Source organism: Tenrec ecaudatus, chromosome 1 (genome assembly GCF_050624435.1).
Source record: "Tenrec ecaudatus isolate mTenEca1 chromosome 1, mTenEca1.hap1, whole genome shotgun sequence".
Classification (NCBI taxonomy): Eukaryota; Metazoa; Chordata; class Mammalia; order Afrosoricida; family Tenrecidae; genus Tenrec; species Tenrec ecaudatus.
In genome coordinates, this window is record NC_134530.1 from 231,930,630 (window position 1) to 231,948,618 (window position 17,989).

At 38.0% G+C, this 17,989-nt stretch overlaps 1 protein-coding gene across 1 annotated transcript in view; it reads left to right on the forward strand.

The window, feature by feature from the left end:
• Positions 1-17,989, forward strand: part of PPP2R5A (protein phosphatase 2 regulatory subunit B'alpha) — a 79,822-nt gene that overhangs the window by 41,016 nt on the left and 20,817 nt on the right. Inside the window, exons 2-3 of the mRNA XM_075530101.1 lie at positions 5,395-5,591; positions 8,918-9,019. Of these exons, the coding sequence (XP_075386216.1) occupies positions 5,395-5,591; positions 8,918-9,019 (299 nt within the window). The remainder of the gene's footprint in view (positions 1-5,394; positions 5,592-8,917; positions 9,020-17,989) is intronic.

Sequence of the window (17,989 nt, forward strand, 5' to 3'; positions counted from 1 at the left end):
GGAGGCCCAATACCCATCCGCTGCCTTAATACTAAACCTATAAATATATGCACATAGATCTGTTTCCCCACACTGTTATATAAATATATTTACATATGTACATTCCAGTCTTTAGACCCCTGTAAATATCCTTTGTCACCTAGTTCTTTCCTCTGTTTACTTTTACTTTCCTCTTGTTCCACTATCATGCTCAGCCTTCATTTGGGTTTCAGTAATTTCTCTATGTTTCCTTGCCCTTACTGAATACCAGGCCTCTCACACCCTCCTTGCCACTGATTTTGGGTCACTTGTGCCTGGGTTGGTCAGCACCACCTCCTTACCCCCTCCTTACCCTCTCCTCTGTCCCCCCTGGAACCATTGGCCCCATTGTTTTCTCCTCCAGACTATTCATCCAGTCTATCTTATCTAGATAGATCTGTAGAGTTAATAATATGCACCAAAAATCAAGCCATAGCAAGCGATCACAACAAAAAGGAAACCAATTACCCATAGAAGAATAAATTAATTTTTAAAAAACCAGTAAATAGATCAAGGTCTGAAGTTTGATCTCTAGGCATGTCCTTCCGTCAGGTCCCATGGGGTACCGTGCTTTGGCCCAGTCTGCCCTTTGTATTCCCTCAGGGGCTCCCTGCTCTGCTCCCACGGATGCTCTGCCACACACTTTTAGTGGTTTGCCTCAGTGTCACAGGGTCAGTCTGGTCCAGTCCCGACACTAAGTCTCCAGTATTGTCCCCCTTAGGGTCCTGGGCCAACAAGGATGGCGTGTCTTGTAGTGGGATCAGACATATTGTCCACTCTGTCCATTGGCTGTTCAGAGCGGGGATATCGTCCTCCAGGCCTAATGGGCCAGGATGTGCTCCAGTCTCTCTTCCTCCCTCTTTCATTTGTTCCCATTTCCTCTAATCAGACATGCCCCTCTCCCCTAGCTGCAGCTTCAGTGCTGTCTTCTCAAGTAAATTCTGAGGTGAGGGGTATTTGTCCACGTAGCTGGTATGGGGGCCAAGCCCTCAGGCCCCTCCACTGGCTCCCCACACCTTGCCGGCATGCTGCATTGGTCTGGAAAAGTGCCTTTTTTTACCCTTCCTACTTTTAAGGTAGTGTATATATGAGGGATACCCCCAAAACAGGATTTTTTTCCCCAAGCTTTGTATTTAATTTTTTTTAACAAAACTTGATACTTTCAAGGTACTCTTCATTACACTTTAATATACCTTTGTCAAACCTGCGATTCCATTCTTGGAAACATTTTCAAACTCATCAAACAGATGAAAGGACTGATTTGACGACATAGAAGAGGTGAAGAAAAAAAAATGAGGGAGGTGCTGTCAGCCATCCAAACAGATAAGTTTGGAGAAAATTTTAATAAAGGACAAATGAGTTTGAAAACTGTTTCCAAGGATGGAATTGCAGATATGACAAATGTATTAAGTGAAATAGAGTATTTTGAAGGTTGTTTTATAAAAAAATTCAAATACATCGCTTTGGAAAAAAATTCTGGGTTTTTTTTAATCCCCTTATATGTCTTTTTGCTTCCTACTTTCATTTTAGAGGGGTAGACATATTTGCCACTGTAACTAGTATGCTTTCTGAATTATTAAATAGAAAAAGATTTTGAGTATAACATGTAACGGAACACTGGATATTTCAAAGACAGTAGTCTTGCTTGTGCTTGTTCTCCTTATTTATCTGGGTGGTTTGAATATGAGGTTCATTATAGATTTGCTTGATTATCTTGGATGTGCTATATAGTGGGATTTTATAGTAGTATACATAGTATAAAACAATGCTTTTTAGCATCTTTACTGTGAATCATAAACATATGTTATGCTATATAACTCAGTGCCCAGCTACAGTTTCGTGAAATAATAAACTCAAATGCAAAACACTAATGCAGTAATTATTTTTTTTTAATTCTACTACCCACCAATGGGTTGCAATCTGCAGTGGAAAATAGTAATCTAAAACAGAATTTTTGGCATTATGAGTTAATTTAGTATTAGAAATAAGGTAATTATTTGAAAGTAGATGGGAAAGACCTAGCAGGTTTTTGTGAGCTTTAAAAGTTGGCTAATTCTTCAAAGATGAAATGTCTCACATTTCTGGAGTTGTCTTTGATTTTTTTTCTTTGTAGAAGGCTTATGCAGTGAATTTTACATTGGTGAAAATTCTTTAGTAGGAGATTATCATTCTAATAAATTGGAAGACAATTTAAATATGTTTAAGAAACTCATCTTTCAGTCATGGGTAAACTGATTATTTTGCAAAGCACACTTAAAGATAATTGCTTATTGTACAAGTTCTATTATAAGTTTCATAGTATTCATGCAAAACATTTTATATTCTGAGGAATTAGTAGTATTGCCTAATAATACTTTTTTGTAAATCTTTACCCCTGAAATTATTGAAGAGATGAATACAAATTGTTATTCCAAGATATTAAATAAAATAATATTTTTAAATTGTGATAAAACTTACATGAAGTAATTTAAAGACTTAAGGCACTTGAAATTATTGAATATGATACTAGCTACTGATTTGAGTTTTTCAAAATATACTAATAGGTGTATTGGTGGGGTTTTCTCATTTGAATGGAGCTCACTAGGATTTCTCTTTTAAATGGAGCTGTGCTAAGGGGCCCTGGAGTCAGTTCTGACTCATTGTTAGACACCCACAAATACAAAACAATTCAAAAGGATTTTAATGGTGAAAACTGCACCACTGTATGGTTTTCTGGCTTATTTTAAAGGTTGCATGTCTTTAACCTAGAAGCAAGCCAACCAATGGTAGACGACAATAGCTCCCTTTTTTCTCTCTCTTATATCCTCTTACAACTTGTCTGCTCCACCCTGGCTGTTTTAACTTAGCCAGCCACAGAACGCCTAGGTAGTATCGTGGCTACTTATGTATTGGATTGTGGCTGCTAACCACAAGGTCAGTAGTCCAAAACCACCTGCTTCTCCCTGGGAGAAAGATGGGGCTTTATACTCCAGTGAAGAGTGAGAGTCTGAACTCACAGGGGCAGTTCTGCACCATCCTATCGTCTCCTTGTCAGTAGGAATATCCTCATTGGCGGTGAGTTTGATTTTCTGGTTTTGGCCAAGAAACTCAGCAGAAAGAATGTGCTTGCTGATTCTATTTGTATGTTTGTTTGTTTTTTATTTCATTTTGTAAGCACTCTTAAATTTTCTGACTCCAGAGACAATAGAGAAAATGCAAATGACAATATTTTTGATTGATTGTCTGATAGTATGATCTTTTTGTTTTTGTCTTGTTTTCCTAATCTGCAACAACAGGAAATCACTTCTAACATTCAGAATTTACTGCAAAGGATTCTTGTGAAGTAACAAGAACAACAAAAAATGTATGATTAAGTATCTAAAGGGTTAAATAGAAAAATATTTTTCTTTGCACACACATAAAAAATAATTGACTATAAGAAACTTTCTATGTTAGCTCAGAGCAAAAATCATTTGGCATGTTAACTCCTTTCTAAGTATTTCTAATGTTTGGAAAATTCAGATGTAAGCTATCCCACCCAGGCATTCAGTAAGGAAGGGATACAACTCTTTTGAATTTGAAATTCAAATCCTTAGGCCAAGAAATGACTTACTCAATAGAGGAACTATGAAAAATAATAATTTCATTCTGGGGAAGACCCAAGAGGTAGGTGCCCAAAAAATGAAACTTCTTTTTTCATGTGTATAAATACTCTGGAACCTAATACTTGTCGATCCCACTGACTCCTCGCCTGTGGTATAGGAAAAAACATCTTTCCCGTGATAAAACAGACATGTCATTCTCATAATCAATATCCAATTTAATCCACTTAAACCTACCATCAAGGTAGATTCTTAATGATAAAACTGCGACTTGTTATCATTGAATATTAAAAATAGCTGTGTTGTAATAGTTCAGTACTTAAACTTTCGTTTATATCTGGCACCAGTTTTGAATTTCCCTCATTTGGCAGCATGTTTTTTATTGCATAATGTTTGTTTTTCAAATTTAAAAAAAAAATAAAGCAAGTGTTCATCAAGTCCTTATAAACCCTCTGCTAGATGTAAAAGAAGTAAAGGGGAAAGCTTACTCTGTGAAATAAGAGGAACGATCGTTGCATCTGAGGATCCTAGATTCTTTTGGTGGGTAGTTGTGGGAGATAAAAGGCAGCAGGTGGACATCTGACCTCTTCAATTTTCACAAAACTCAAACCAAACCTGTGACTATTGAGCCAGTTCCAACTCATAGGACCGTATGATGTGGGGTTTCTGGGACTGTAAGTCTTTATGGGAGCAGACAGCCTCGTCTTTCTTGTTCCTGCCACAGCACTCTCCACTTGGTCTGACAGGTTCAATGACATGTTGAAATGGCCATGTTGAAATGGCCATGGATCATACTCAGCAGTTAGAGAGTTTATTCGTCAAGTAACAGGTTGCAATTCAGGATAAGAAATTACTCAGGCTACAGTTATTTGATCAGAACAACCTTTTCTCTGCCATGTTCACAAGCCTCTCGCTGGTGCTCAGCCCCTCGGCCTTTTTCCATCCTCTACCCTATGAGTTGCATATGATTTGATAGCAGTAAATATGGTTGTGGTTTGTTTTTAGCTGTGTTCAAGCAAGTGTTACAAAGCTCTTCAGCTCTACCAGTTAGGTGCCTGGGTGACACCACTTCAGCAAGCTTTGGACTGAAGGCTTTTAGTCAGCTCTTTCTCCCCGTGAGTCAGCACACCCACTGAAATGACTTAACCTTCTGAGCCAGGAAACCCATTGTACCATTGGGTGCCTGTCTCCTTGTTGGACTGCTATTGCTTCTTGCCATATTGCACCATTTATCAGTGGTGCATTTTTTTTCATCTTAGCAAGATGGCTTCTGAGTTCACTTGGGACGTAAATTGGGTGAGGTAGGCAGTGACTATGGGACCAGGCAGTAAGAGTAGGAACAATGTCAGCGCTGTGGTCTAGATGAGGGATAATAAGAATTAATAATGGAGGAAGGGTCCAGTGTAAATCTCACATTTCTGGTCCTAAGATGTGGTCAGTTGGGTAAATATCCTCTTTATTGTTGTTGTTGAGAATATACAAAGCTAAACAAGCAAACACTAATTCAGCAGTGCCTACGTGTTCCATTTAGTGACCCTGGCTTGTTCTTCCAGTTGTGGTTATAGTCTTCAAGTTTTCCAGCCGATTCTTACCCTCCTTTCCTGACTCCTATCCAATATCTAAGTTGCTGTTGTCAGTTTAATCCTATCATTAGATCTTAAAAGCTCAAGATGGGTGAATTTCACATTTTATTTCTGAGAAAGGTTTTATATATGTGAATACTTTTTAGAAAATAAGTATATGGTTAACTTTTTCAGTAGACGGTAATTTGAGTTTTTCTTTTATTTATTTATAGATGCCACTTCAAATGAACAACAAGAGCTCTTCTGTCAGAAGCTGCAGCAGTGTTGCATACTGTTTGATTTCATGGACTCTGTTTCAGACTTGAAGAGCAAAGAAATCAAAAGAGCAACTCTGAATGAACTGGTTGAGTATGTTTCAACTAATCGTGGTGTAATTGTTGAATCAGCGTATTCTGATATAGTAAAAATGGTAAGCCTCTGGACTTATGTTCCTCAGATTTAGATAAATTCAAGTAGGATCTGAGGTGTAGTTAGGCATGAATGAGACTGATTTTTAATAAATATACAGTGATTAATGTTCTTAAAAGAATATTTTTCAAGGTAATCCATTAGGAAGATTCTCTACCCAATCTAATGTTGCCATCATTGCCTATAATAAATTGTCCGGGAATTCAGTAGCCATAATGGCTGGTGCCTGCACTATTGAACAGTACAGTTAAGAGTTTAGGAAAACGTTGTAGGCTCATGGTTGTACAGGTTGAAAATTAGTGTAAGGGGATAAACAGTTATGGGGAGAAAACTTCTGGAGGATAAGAAGACGACCAGAGAAAAACTGGTGATTTCCACACTTAAAAGGGGAGCTGGCTTGGCATTGTTTATTTAGAGCATTTCAGTATCAGTATTTTTAGATTCTATAACACTTTGAATTGAAATTCAAGACCTTGAAGTAATTAAAAGGTAAAAATAAATGTTTGAAATATCAGATATGAAAAATGCATTACTGACAACTTATTGAAGTAATGTTTAGGATACTACTTAATAGTAATCCAATCTTATTCTCCATCAAACAGTAGAAATTTGTTTAGGATTTGTAATTTTTGTATTTTGTTACATATTAACAAAATAAAACAAATTTAGTTGAAACTGTTGTAGGTTGCTGAGTACATAATTTAAGCCTAAAGTAAAGAAACTTATTTAGCAATTAAGTTGCCTTCATTTTCCTCCCTTGACCAATATATGAGAGGGCTTCAAAAAGTTTGTTGAAAAATCTCCATTACCTTCTGATTCCATTCTTGGACAAACTTTTTGAAAGTACTTTGTAAATTTTGGAGGAAGAACAAAATGTAAAAGAAAGGTAAGCTTGACCATAACATACTACTTGGTTTTTCTTTCATGTTGTACTAAATAGACTGGTAAAAAGCTGAGGGCCAAAGGAATTTTTTTTAATTTAAATAAAACTTTTAATTTTTAGAAAAGATTAGTTATAGAGAAAACATTAGTCAGCATGAACTTGGCTTCCTAAACTCATACAATAGCAAAAGGGAAATGATAGTTGGAGAATAAGATTATTGAATACCAAGATACTTCCCCTTTTATTTCTCATTTTAGCATTAAAAAAAATGCTCAGGGGGAAAACAGTATTTCTCCTGTTACTGATTTCAAATACTTTCATTCATACATTTTGAAAAATCTTGAGATGGCTTTATTTAATCTCTATATTGCTGTTGGTTTAGATTGAAAGTACTCAAGTATTGGCTCAAAATAATTAGCAATTTGCTATGTATTAATAAATCCTAGTATTCAGTTTCTTTGTTCAAGTAAAAGGGTAGTTTTGTTTGCTTTTCACTTTTGAGTATGTGATTAAATTCGTAGAAAAGATTGGGCCCACTTACACACACTTCTAGTCCTTTAAAGCTCTTTTTATATGTTTGTTATACAGTTAATTTTACTGATGTCTATGAGGTTACTGAGCAGTAGATAGATAGATATTAAGGGCTCAAGAAGAGGGCAAATGTTTTGAGAATGCTGATGGCAACAAATGTACATGTTCCTGACACAATGGATGGATGTATGGATTGTGATAAGAATTGTACGAGCCCCCAGTAAAATGATTTTAAAAAACTATCAACAATAATAAGTTTTATCTCAAGGACAACATACTCCCTCTAAGGCAGCAGTTCTCAACCTGTGGGTCGGGACCCCTTTGGGGAAAGAATGACCCTTTCACAGCGGTCAACCCATAACAGTAACAGTAGCAAATTTACAGTTATAAAGTAGCAACAAAAATAGTGTTATGGCTGGGGGTGGTCACCACCACCTGAGGAGCTGTGTGAAAGATTGCAGCATTAGAAGGTGGAGCACCCCTGCTCTCATTGCAGTGGTTAAATGCTCTGCTGCTAGCTCAAGCCCACCAGCTGCTTTGTAGGAGGAAGATGGGCATCTGCTTCCGTGAAGATTGCAGCCTCTGAACCCCTGCAGGGCAGCCCTACTCTGTCAGGTACTCTGAGTCTGACTGACTTTACCACGGTAGATACGGGGTTTGGAGAGGGATATATTTCCTTTTTAAAAACCCATTGATTCTGCTCTTTGTGGAATTAGTGTCCTTGACCCTCATATACTGGCTCTGAGTTCTAGCTAGTCACAATGATACATTATGTTTTAAGTCTTATTAAAAAAAACTCACTGCCATCAAGATAATTCTGACTCATGTCCACGCTACAGTAATGGACTATTGCGGGTATGATTTATAAACTTGCTGGCACCACCAAACACCCCTTTTCCTATTCTATAACACCCAACTAGTTTATCTCAAATGACCAATCCCCAAATAATGTGGCCATAAATGTTTACTGAACCATTTAATCTGTGGGCTGGCCTGTTCATTGTTCTTCAAAGACTGAATTGTGGTTTGGGACTGCAGTCTGTCCTTTGCTAGAGAAATAGGATATGTAATGTCCTTGGAATTGAGACAGTTAATGGAAAGGTGGAATGCTATTCTGAATTGAGTCTAAAATGAAGAATCTTGGGATTCATCCCAATTTCAGAGAGGTCTATTTTTTTAGTTTCAGAGCAGATGAAAACATTAAGTCAGCTTATGAAGTGTTATAAACTATTATAATAGTAAGGTTATTTCTATATTTGTCTCTTCCTCCCAGTATGTGTATAAAGAATGGAGATATTTTACCAGTTTTTTAGTGATGGAAAATAGGTGGCTGGGTTAGAATACGGTGGGAGGGATCTCTTTCTCACTGCCATCAAGGCAATGCTGACTCACAGCGACCCTAAAGGACCAAGTAGAACTGCCCCTATGGGTTTCCAAGATTGTAATTTTTTACTGGAGTAGAAAGCCACCCCGTCTTTTGAACTGCTGACCTTGCTAATTAGCAGCCCAACATGTAACCACTATGCCATCAGGGCTTCTTGTGGAGGTGGGGTGGGAGAAGAAAATAAGTTCAGGATTAGCTAGTGTTTTAGTAAATCTTACATACCCTTTCCACCCCCAATTTTATTTTATTTAAACAAAACATAGAAAAATCTATAATTTGTAGGTGAGGAATCAGAGGAAGTCTTTAGTAGATTAGAGTCTGAAGAAGGAGCTACTGCATAGAGAAATGGGAGAAACAAGAAGTGGCTTCTTTATGTCTTGAAAAGATTTACAGATTTTGAAGTAAGTGCTGAATTTACAGCCACAACTTAATGTTTTTCTTAAATAAGCTGATCTTAAAAATATTTTGTGTACTATTGAATTCAACTCTACAACTAAAAACATAAATGTAAATTTATTTTTCTTTATAGATTAGTGCTAACATCTTCCGGACTCTTCCTCCAAGTGATAATCCAGATTTTGATCCAGAAGAAGATGAGCCCACGCTTGAGGCTTCTTGGCCTCATATACAAGTATGAATTTTGTATTGATAGTTTATGTATTTGTGGTGTTCTTTTGAAATTTTGGTTCTCTTTTAGATCCAGTATCTATTTAAAAACTTAACTTTTAGGTTTTCTTTTTTTCTTTGAATAGCTTCTATCTGGGTCTAGACAGTTCTGAAACATTTAGCTTTCTCTAACTCTTCTTTCTTTTTTTAAAAATCACTTTATTAGGGGTTCATACAACTCTTATAACAGTCCATACATCAATTGTGTAAAGCACATTTTTACATTCATTGCCTTCATCATTCTCAAAACATTTGCTCTTCACTTAAGCCCCTGGCATCAGCTCCTCATTTCCCCCCTCCCTCCCCGATCCCCCTTCCCTCGTGAACTCATGGTAATTTATAAATTAATATTTTGTCATATCTTGCACTGTCCAACGTCTCCCTTCACTTACTTTTTTGTTGTTCATCCCCCAGGGAGGAGGTTATATGTAGATCCTTGTAATCGGTTCCCCCTTTCCACTCCACCCGCCCAGTATCACCACTCTCAGCACTGGTCCTGAATCCGCGCTGGATTCCCTGTGTTTCCAGTTTCTATCTGTACCAGTGTACATCCTCTGGTCTAGCCAGATTTGTAAGGTAGAATTGGGATCATGATAGTGGGGGGCGAGGAAACATTTAGGAAGTAGAAGAAAGTTGTATGTTTCATCATTGCTACACTGCACCCTGACTGGCTCATCTCCTCCCTATAACCCTTTCATAAGGGTATGTGCAGTTGCCTACAGATAGGCTTTGGGTCTCCACCCCGCACCCCCCCTCATTCACAATGATAAGATTTTTTGTTCTGATGATGCCTGATAACTGATCCCTTCGACACCTTATGATCACACAGGCTGGTGTGCTTCTTCCATGTGGGCTTTATTGCTTCTGAGCTACATGGCCGCTTGTTTACCTTCAAGCCTTTTAAGACCCCAGATGTTATATCTTTTGATAGCCGGGCACCATCAGCTTTCTTTACCACTTTTGCTTATGCACCCGCTTTGTCTTCAGTGATCATATCAGGGAGGTGAGCATCATGGAATTCCAGTTTAATAGAATCAAGTATTCTTGCATTGAGAGAGTACTTGAGTAGAGGCCCAATGTCTTTCTGCTACCTTAATACTACATCTGTATATATATGCACATAGATCTAGTTCCACATCCTCATATGTACATATATTTACATATGTACATGCCTGTATTTAGACCTCTATAAGTGCCCTTTACCTCCTAGCTCTTCCCTCGATTTCCTTTTACTTTCCTCTTGTCCCACTATCATGCTCAGCCTTCATTTGGGTTTTAGTAATTCCTCTTAGTTACATTACCCTTGATCACACTCTACCAGGCCTTCTACACCCTCCTCACCATCGATTTGGATTACTTGTTGTTCCCTTGTCCCTGGGTTTGTTACCACCACTTCCTTTCCCCCCACCTCCCCCTCTCCCATGCCCCCCCTTTCTTTTTTTTTTTTAAACATTTTATTGGAGGCTCATACAGCTCTTACTACAATCCATCCATTCATCCATTGTGTCAAGAACATTTGTACATTTGTTGCCATCATCATTCTCAAAACATTTTCTTTCTACTTGAGCTCCTCATTTTTTTTCTCTCCCTCTCACTTTTAGGTTTTCAGGTTTTCTTCATTTTTTTTTCCTGCCCAAAATGGTGTTGAGGAATCCTATTTGAACATGAAATATTCTCTAGACATTTTTCTTAGGAAGAAAGTATTATTTATTTCCTCTTGGAACTTTTTTTTTAAGATGTCATCGTTCTGTTGAGTGTTTCTAGTTTTTAAGTCAACATATTCATTAAAGAAAATTTAGACATCATCACTGTTAAAAAGGACGCAGGACTGCATTTGATCTACTCTGACTTCCCAAGGGGGAAGGGAAATCAAAGTCAACTTGGCTGAGGACAGGCATGCTACCACCCTCCACACTTCTAACCATCCCTCCCAAGGCAATATCCGCTTCTCTTCGGGGTTTGGTAACTTATTGCAATGGCCACACACAACTCACAGACAATGTTCAGGATTATCGGACTTATTAGGAAAGTTAATAGGCTACAAATCATTATCAGAAATGTCCAGGATATAGTTCTTTGGGTCAGGAATGCTTCTCAGCCATGCACATGGCCACCTCTTCTCTGAGCTCTCCGCTGGGCTGTGCCTTGATCCCTGCCCTGCTGAGGCAGATGGTACAAATCTCCATTGATGCTGCCAGTAAATGCCCAAAGGGCAGTCCACTAAACTATAAACCTCAGTCAGGAAACACTCTGTTTTTCTGTGTCCGTTAAACTCTTGACTTGTGGGTCTGCTCTTCCTGCTCCCCGGTTATTCCTCTGGTGTCACAGCTGTGCCTCCTGGATCAAAGAAGCTCAACCCACAAGAATCTGGGGATTCAGAGGGTGTACTCCACTCCTGGCACTTCTTTATTTACCCCCGGTTCTTGCTTCTGAGGTGGCTCCTTTTGAACCCGAGGGATGGTAAATTGATGATAGAATGCCAACCCAAGGCTATAAAGATTTTCTTGTGTTTTCTTCTAGGAATATAATCTTGGTTCTTCTATTTAGTACTCTGATCCATACACTTTGAGTTTATTTTTTGCATACAGTGTGAGAGTAGGGTCTTTTGCATGTTAATTTTTTGCATGTTAAAAAGGCTGCTCTTCCTTGTTGAGGTTTCATAGTAGGTTACCTTTTGCACTGCTAACCACAAATCAACATTTTGAAACCATCAGCCCCCTCTATGAGAGGTGAGGCTCTCTGCTCCTGTAAAGATGTCAAGTCTTGGACCCATAAGGGGCAGTTCTCTTCTGTGCTGTAGAGTCGCTGTGAGTTAGAGAGTTTGGTTTGAATTTTTCTTACTGCATTATTTCAGTATCATTGTTGAAAATCTTAAGTTTTGCAATAATTAATCTTTAAGGATTGAAGTTTTAAATGGTATGGTATATGAAGTATACGTCAATAAAACTATTTTAGAAATAAATACTTATGAATTCTCAGCCTTGTTTTTTCAAGATTGTTTTGGCTATTCTGAATATGTTATATTTCCATTAGAACTTTTTGAATCAGCTTGTCAATTTTTACAGAACAGACAGCTGGGATTTTGATAAGGATTATATTGAATATGTAGTCTAATTTGGGAAGTGTGGCATTTTTATTCATATCATGTCAGGTTGCTGAACTTGTTAGCTCTAAGAAGTTTTCGGTTGATTCCTTTGGATTTTCCATATACAGGATCATGTTATTTACAAATTGTTTTACTACTTTCTTTCCAATCCAGTGTCTGTTTCTCTTTTAAAAAAGGAACTTCTGGCTGGAACCTCCAGTGTGGTGTTTTAAAGCAATGGCAAGAGCACATGGCCTCATTGGGTTCCTGATCTTAAGGGGCAGGCGTTCAGTTTTTAACAGTTAGCTTTGGCGGTTTTAATAGATGCTGTTTGTGTCCCCTCCTTCTCCTACTTTGTGAAGATTTTGTCAAAGGCTTATTCTTTGTATATTAAATTGATCATGTGGGTTTTTTTGTCCTATATTGCAATGTATTACATTGATGGATTTTCACATGTTGCAGTAGCCTTCTTACTCCTGGGATAAATCTCATTTGTTCACTTTTTTATACTCCTTTTATATGTTTCTGGCTTTGGTTGACTGGTGTGCTGTTGAGAGCTTTTATATCTATATTCATGAAGATATTGGTCTGTAGATTATTTCCTTGGGATGCTGTTAGGTTTCATGATCAGGTTAATCCTTGCCTCGTAAAATGTGCTAGCGTGTTCACGCTTTAATTATTTAAAGAGTTTGTGAAGGATTGATAATCTTCTTTAAATGTTTAGCAGAATTCACTGGTGTTAGGTTTGTGTGAATGTTTTAAATTACTAATTCAATATCTTGCTATAGGCCTATTCCATTATCCAGTTTTTCTTGGGTCACTATTGGTAGTTTGTGTCTTTTGAGGAATTTCTTCATACCCTATGAGTTATCTCAATGGGTGTACTTCTGTTCATAGCATTCCCTCATAGTCCTTCTTGGTTCTGTCAAGCTGGTAGTGATGCCTTCTTTGTAAATGATTTTTTATTAATTTGAGTTTTCCCTCTTTCATGGTCTGTAGAGATGAAAGTTTGTCAATTTTGAATGTTTCAAAGAACCAACTTTTGATTGGGTTGATGCTGTTGTTGCTTTTTTTCTTCTCTATCTGATTTGTTTCTACTCTAACCTGTGTTCTTTCCCTCTGTTCACGTTGGTTTTTAGGAGATGCAATTTACTTTGGCGCCCTGGTGGCACTGTGATGAGTTAGGATTGGACTGCTTACCACAAGGTCATCCAACACCAGCTGCCCCACAAAAGAAAGATGAGGCCATCTATGTCCATAAAGATTTACTGTCTTAGAAACCCTATACACGCAGTCGATTGCTATGAGTCGTGTTCAACTGCTGCACTGAAGGCTGGTGGTTTGAAGCCACACAAGGGCTCCAGGAGAAAAAAATCCTGGCAATCTACTTCCATAAAGATTCCATCTCACTGCCATAGACTTGATGCTGACTCACAGCAACCATATAGGACAGGGTGGAAGTGCCCTTGTAGGTTTCCAAGACTGTCACCCTTACAAGTAGAAAGCTTCTTCTTTCTCCCTTTGAGTGGCCAGTGGTTTTGAACTGCTGACCTTAAGGTAAGCAGCCCAACAAATGTATAACCATCACGCCACCAGGGCTCCTCTCTCTAAGCCAAAAACCCCAACAGGACAGTTTTGCTCTGTCACATAGGGTCCCTGTGAGTGAAAGTGGACTTAGCGGCACAACCTCCACCACCTTAGTGTTAGTTTGATTTTCTTGTCTCTGGAAGTGGAAAGCTAGAATAGTCATTTAAAATCTTTTTCAATACGGGCTTTTACAGCAGTAAATTTCCATTTAAGCACTATTTTAGCTCTATCCCATAATACTGATTTTTTCTTTTGATAAAATACCCATACTATGGCATTTATCATTTTAACCACTTCAGAGTATACAATTCAGTGATTAAATCCACATTCACAATATTGCTCAACTTTCTACTACAGAACTTGTTAATCACCTAAATGTTAGTCCTATCATTTTTAGCAGTAAACCTGTCTTTTGAGGACATCTCTAGCTAGACTCAGACTCTCAACCTTCAAGGTAGCAGTCAAGCACATGAACTGTTTGCACCTCCCAGCAGTTCCTGGCACTTACTATTTGCCTAAATCAAATAAAGTGGGATCCTGTGATTAGTGAAAGTTGATAAATTTTTAGGATTTATCGTTACTGTAGAACAGATAATTAGGAAGTCCAAAGTGTCAAACTATTCTTAGTAGCAAGTACACAAGTTTATCAAAAGTTTCTTGTCCCAGTTAGTTTAAAATTCGTGTTATTCCAGACAGTTGACAGGCCTGCTAGGTGAACAGTAGTAACTCCAGGGGAGACAGACTCCATAGGGCAGTAAGCCAAACTAAATTCAAAGAGCAGCATTTGCCCAGAGTAAGGCTGCAGGCAGGAAAGGATTAGAAAGAAGGAAACCCGGGAAGTGGGACATTGTAATCAATGCCAGGAAACACATTGTGTATGAGCTGTTAAATAGAAAACTAACCTCCAAAACGTTAGCCCAAAGCACAATACAAAAGTTAAAAAGAATATTCTGTGTTTAATAGTGCAATGATTTTAAAACTACTTAATTCCCATTGACAGGTGGGTTTTCTTTTAATCCCGTGCAATTGCTTAGTCTGAATATGTCCCTCACTGTTTGAATTTTTAAAAATACAAAGGTTTTCATTAGGTTTCTCACATCCTCTTAGAAATTAACAGTGGATATTCATTAAGATAAACAATAAGTTTGTCAATTTTCTACTGGTATGATTTGAAGTTTAATTTAAAGTTCCTGACCAGTGGTTCTTACTTTAGGAGAAAGGTTGCATTCAAAAGAATGATTTTATTTTTCAAATATTGATATTTTAAATGAGTTCTCTTTAAACAAATCCATAGTGACACAAGAAATTTTCATCCATCTATGATCTCCTGAGTACTTCTTTCTAATGTTAGTATGCATAAAGCTTAGAATATTTTAGCAATTAAAATTTGGTTTACCGTTTTTAAATTTGGCATTTAAACGTTTTAGGGACACCAACCCATACAAAACTAAACCAGTTGCCTTTGCATTGATTTCAACTCATGGTGACCCCACATACGTCAGAGTAGAGCTGTGCTCCAATAGGGTTTTCCATGGCTGTGACCTTTTGGAAGGACTGCCAGGATTTTCTTTGAAGGTCCCTCTGGTTGGAGTCTAACTGCCAGCCTTGCCAATGACTTGCTGAATGCTTAACCATTTGTGCCACCAAGGCACCCCCTAGGGACACACATACTCAGCCCCTTGTCATCGAGTTGATTCTGGCTCATTGCACCTTCTAGAGCACAGTAAAACTGTTCCATGGGGTTTCCCTGACTGTAAATCTTTATAAGAGCAGAGAGCATCGTTATTTTCTTATGGAATGGCTGGTAGAGTTGAACCACAGACCGTGCAAATAGCAGCCCAGCACTAACCCTACTACTAAATACTATGCATAATGAGCTGGCTTAATTTTGGTATACAAAGCTCAAAAACCAAACTCGCTGCTAATGAGTTAATATCAACTCATAGTGACCTTAAAGAACAGGGTAGAACTGCCCCTGTGGGCTTCCGAGACTATTTCTTGGTGGGAGTAGAAAGCCTCGTCTTTCCCTTGCTGAGCAGCTGGTGGTTTTGAACTTCTGGCCCTGGGATTAGCAGCCCAACGCATAACCACTACACCACCAGGACTCTTCCACATTCACTGTCTTGAGTTGATTCTGACTCAGAGTGACCCCCTAGGGCAGGGTAGAACTGTCCTTACGGTTTTCTGAGACTAACGATTCACAGGGGTTAAGCCTAATCTTTCTCCTGTGGAGTGACTGGTGGTCTGAAACTGCTGAACTTGTGGTTAGCAGCCCAATGCATAACCTGCTAGGCCACCAGGGCTTCTTTCACTGCCATCAAGTCGAAGCCCACTCATAGCAACCCTGTAGGAAGGCTAGAACTGCCCCTTTGAGTTTGTGAGACAGTAACTCTTTATGGGAGTAGAAAGCCATGCCACCAGGCCTCCTTTAGTAGATAGTACTGCATTATGTAATCATCATCTGAAGTTTTTTTGGGTGGAGTTATCAAAACTGGCCCTTATAGAGGAGATTTTTAGAGAGTGTAGCACTGAAGAAATTTGCTCGATGAAAATGTCTTTTCCTGTTGTAAATGAGCTTTGAATATGTCCACCTGAAGCTTTTTGTTTTGTCTTGAAAGCTTAACAGATCCTTGGTGTTAGAAATTAATTTGATAGGGTCAAAAATATATTAAACTTAAGTTTTTAATGAGGGGAACAATCACTGATTATTTCAAACCCTTAAAAATCTTTGTTGCATCCCTTTTCATGAATTCTAAAAATATGTTCATTTGCTATTTATCATTTTTATTTCTTTTCATACTATATTAGGAATACTAATGAGCTATGAAATACCCTGATGAGACATAACCAAAAAAAAGCAAAAGAAGGGCTATTTCAATACTAGAGGGCTGGCTGTGTCTTTTAATTTACTAATTACAGCATTCTCTGGTAATTATAAAGCTGACAACTATGAGGTTTTTAGCTCAGATCTACCATGTGGCTCTTGAGAGAGAATGAGCTGGCAGTGGACTTCCATAAAAGATCACAGCTTACGAACCCTGCTGGGGAGTTGTGCTCAGTCACATGGGTCGCTATGAAGTTGATTTTCAAAACCAACGGCCCCCAAACAAGAACACAGTAACTCTTCCTATATAATAATTATAAGTCCTTTTTCTTTCCTATGTATCAATCCCATTTTTATCTATTGGATACAAGCAGCATTGAAATTTTTAAATACCCACATTGAGATATTTAGGCAATCTTAAGTGTTTGCTAGCCTGGAACATGAGCAGATTGTATGGTATTTCCATTTTTTTATTAATCATCTTTTTAATGACACAGATCATTAAAATTTAATTACTAGAACACAGACCTTTTAAAAAACAACAGGTATTCTAGGGAATTGGAAGCTCTGCTGTATGATTTGAATAATTCGAAATTCAAACTAGGAACATACATATTTTACAGTGGATACATTTACATTCAAATAGTTATTAGCCAAATACTGTATTTTAAATATTTGTATGTGCTAGGAATCTAAAATGATAGCAATCATAGCTAGTGCACTGACAAGATAGGCACAAAATAAAAAGGGATATCTTTTATAAGGATGAAAGTATCATTGATTATTCCTTTGATTCTTAAAAAAGAGCAGGGAGGGGCCACAAAAAGGCTAGGCTGATCATTTAAAAATATACAAGGCTCAATGATGAAACATACAACTTTCTTCTAGTTCTTAAATGCTTCCTCCCCCCATTATCATGATTCCAATTCTACCTTACAAATCTGGCTAGACCAGAGGATGTACACTGGTGCAGATAGGAACTGGAAACACAGGGAATCCAGGACAGATGATCCCTTCAAGACCAGTGGTGTGAGTGGTGATTCCAGGAGGGTGGAGAGAAGGTGGGGTAGAAAGGGGGAACCGATTACAAGAATCTACATATAACCTCCCTGGGGGATGGACAACAGAAAACTGGGTGAAGGGAAATGTTGGCCAGTGACAAAATAATATATAATATATGACAAAATAATAATTTATAAAACGTCAAGGGTTCATGAGGGAGGGGGAAGTGGAGAGGGAGGGGGAAATGAGCTGATATCAAGGGCTCAAGTAGAAAGCAAATGTTCTGAGAATGATGATGGCAACAAATGTACAAATGTGCTTGACACAATTTATATATGTATGAATTGTGATGAGTTGTATGAGCCCCAATAAAAAGATTAAAATATATATAATATATATGTGTGTGTGTATATATACAAGGCTCATGGTTTGGATTT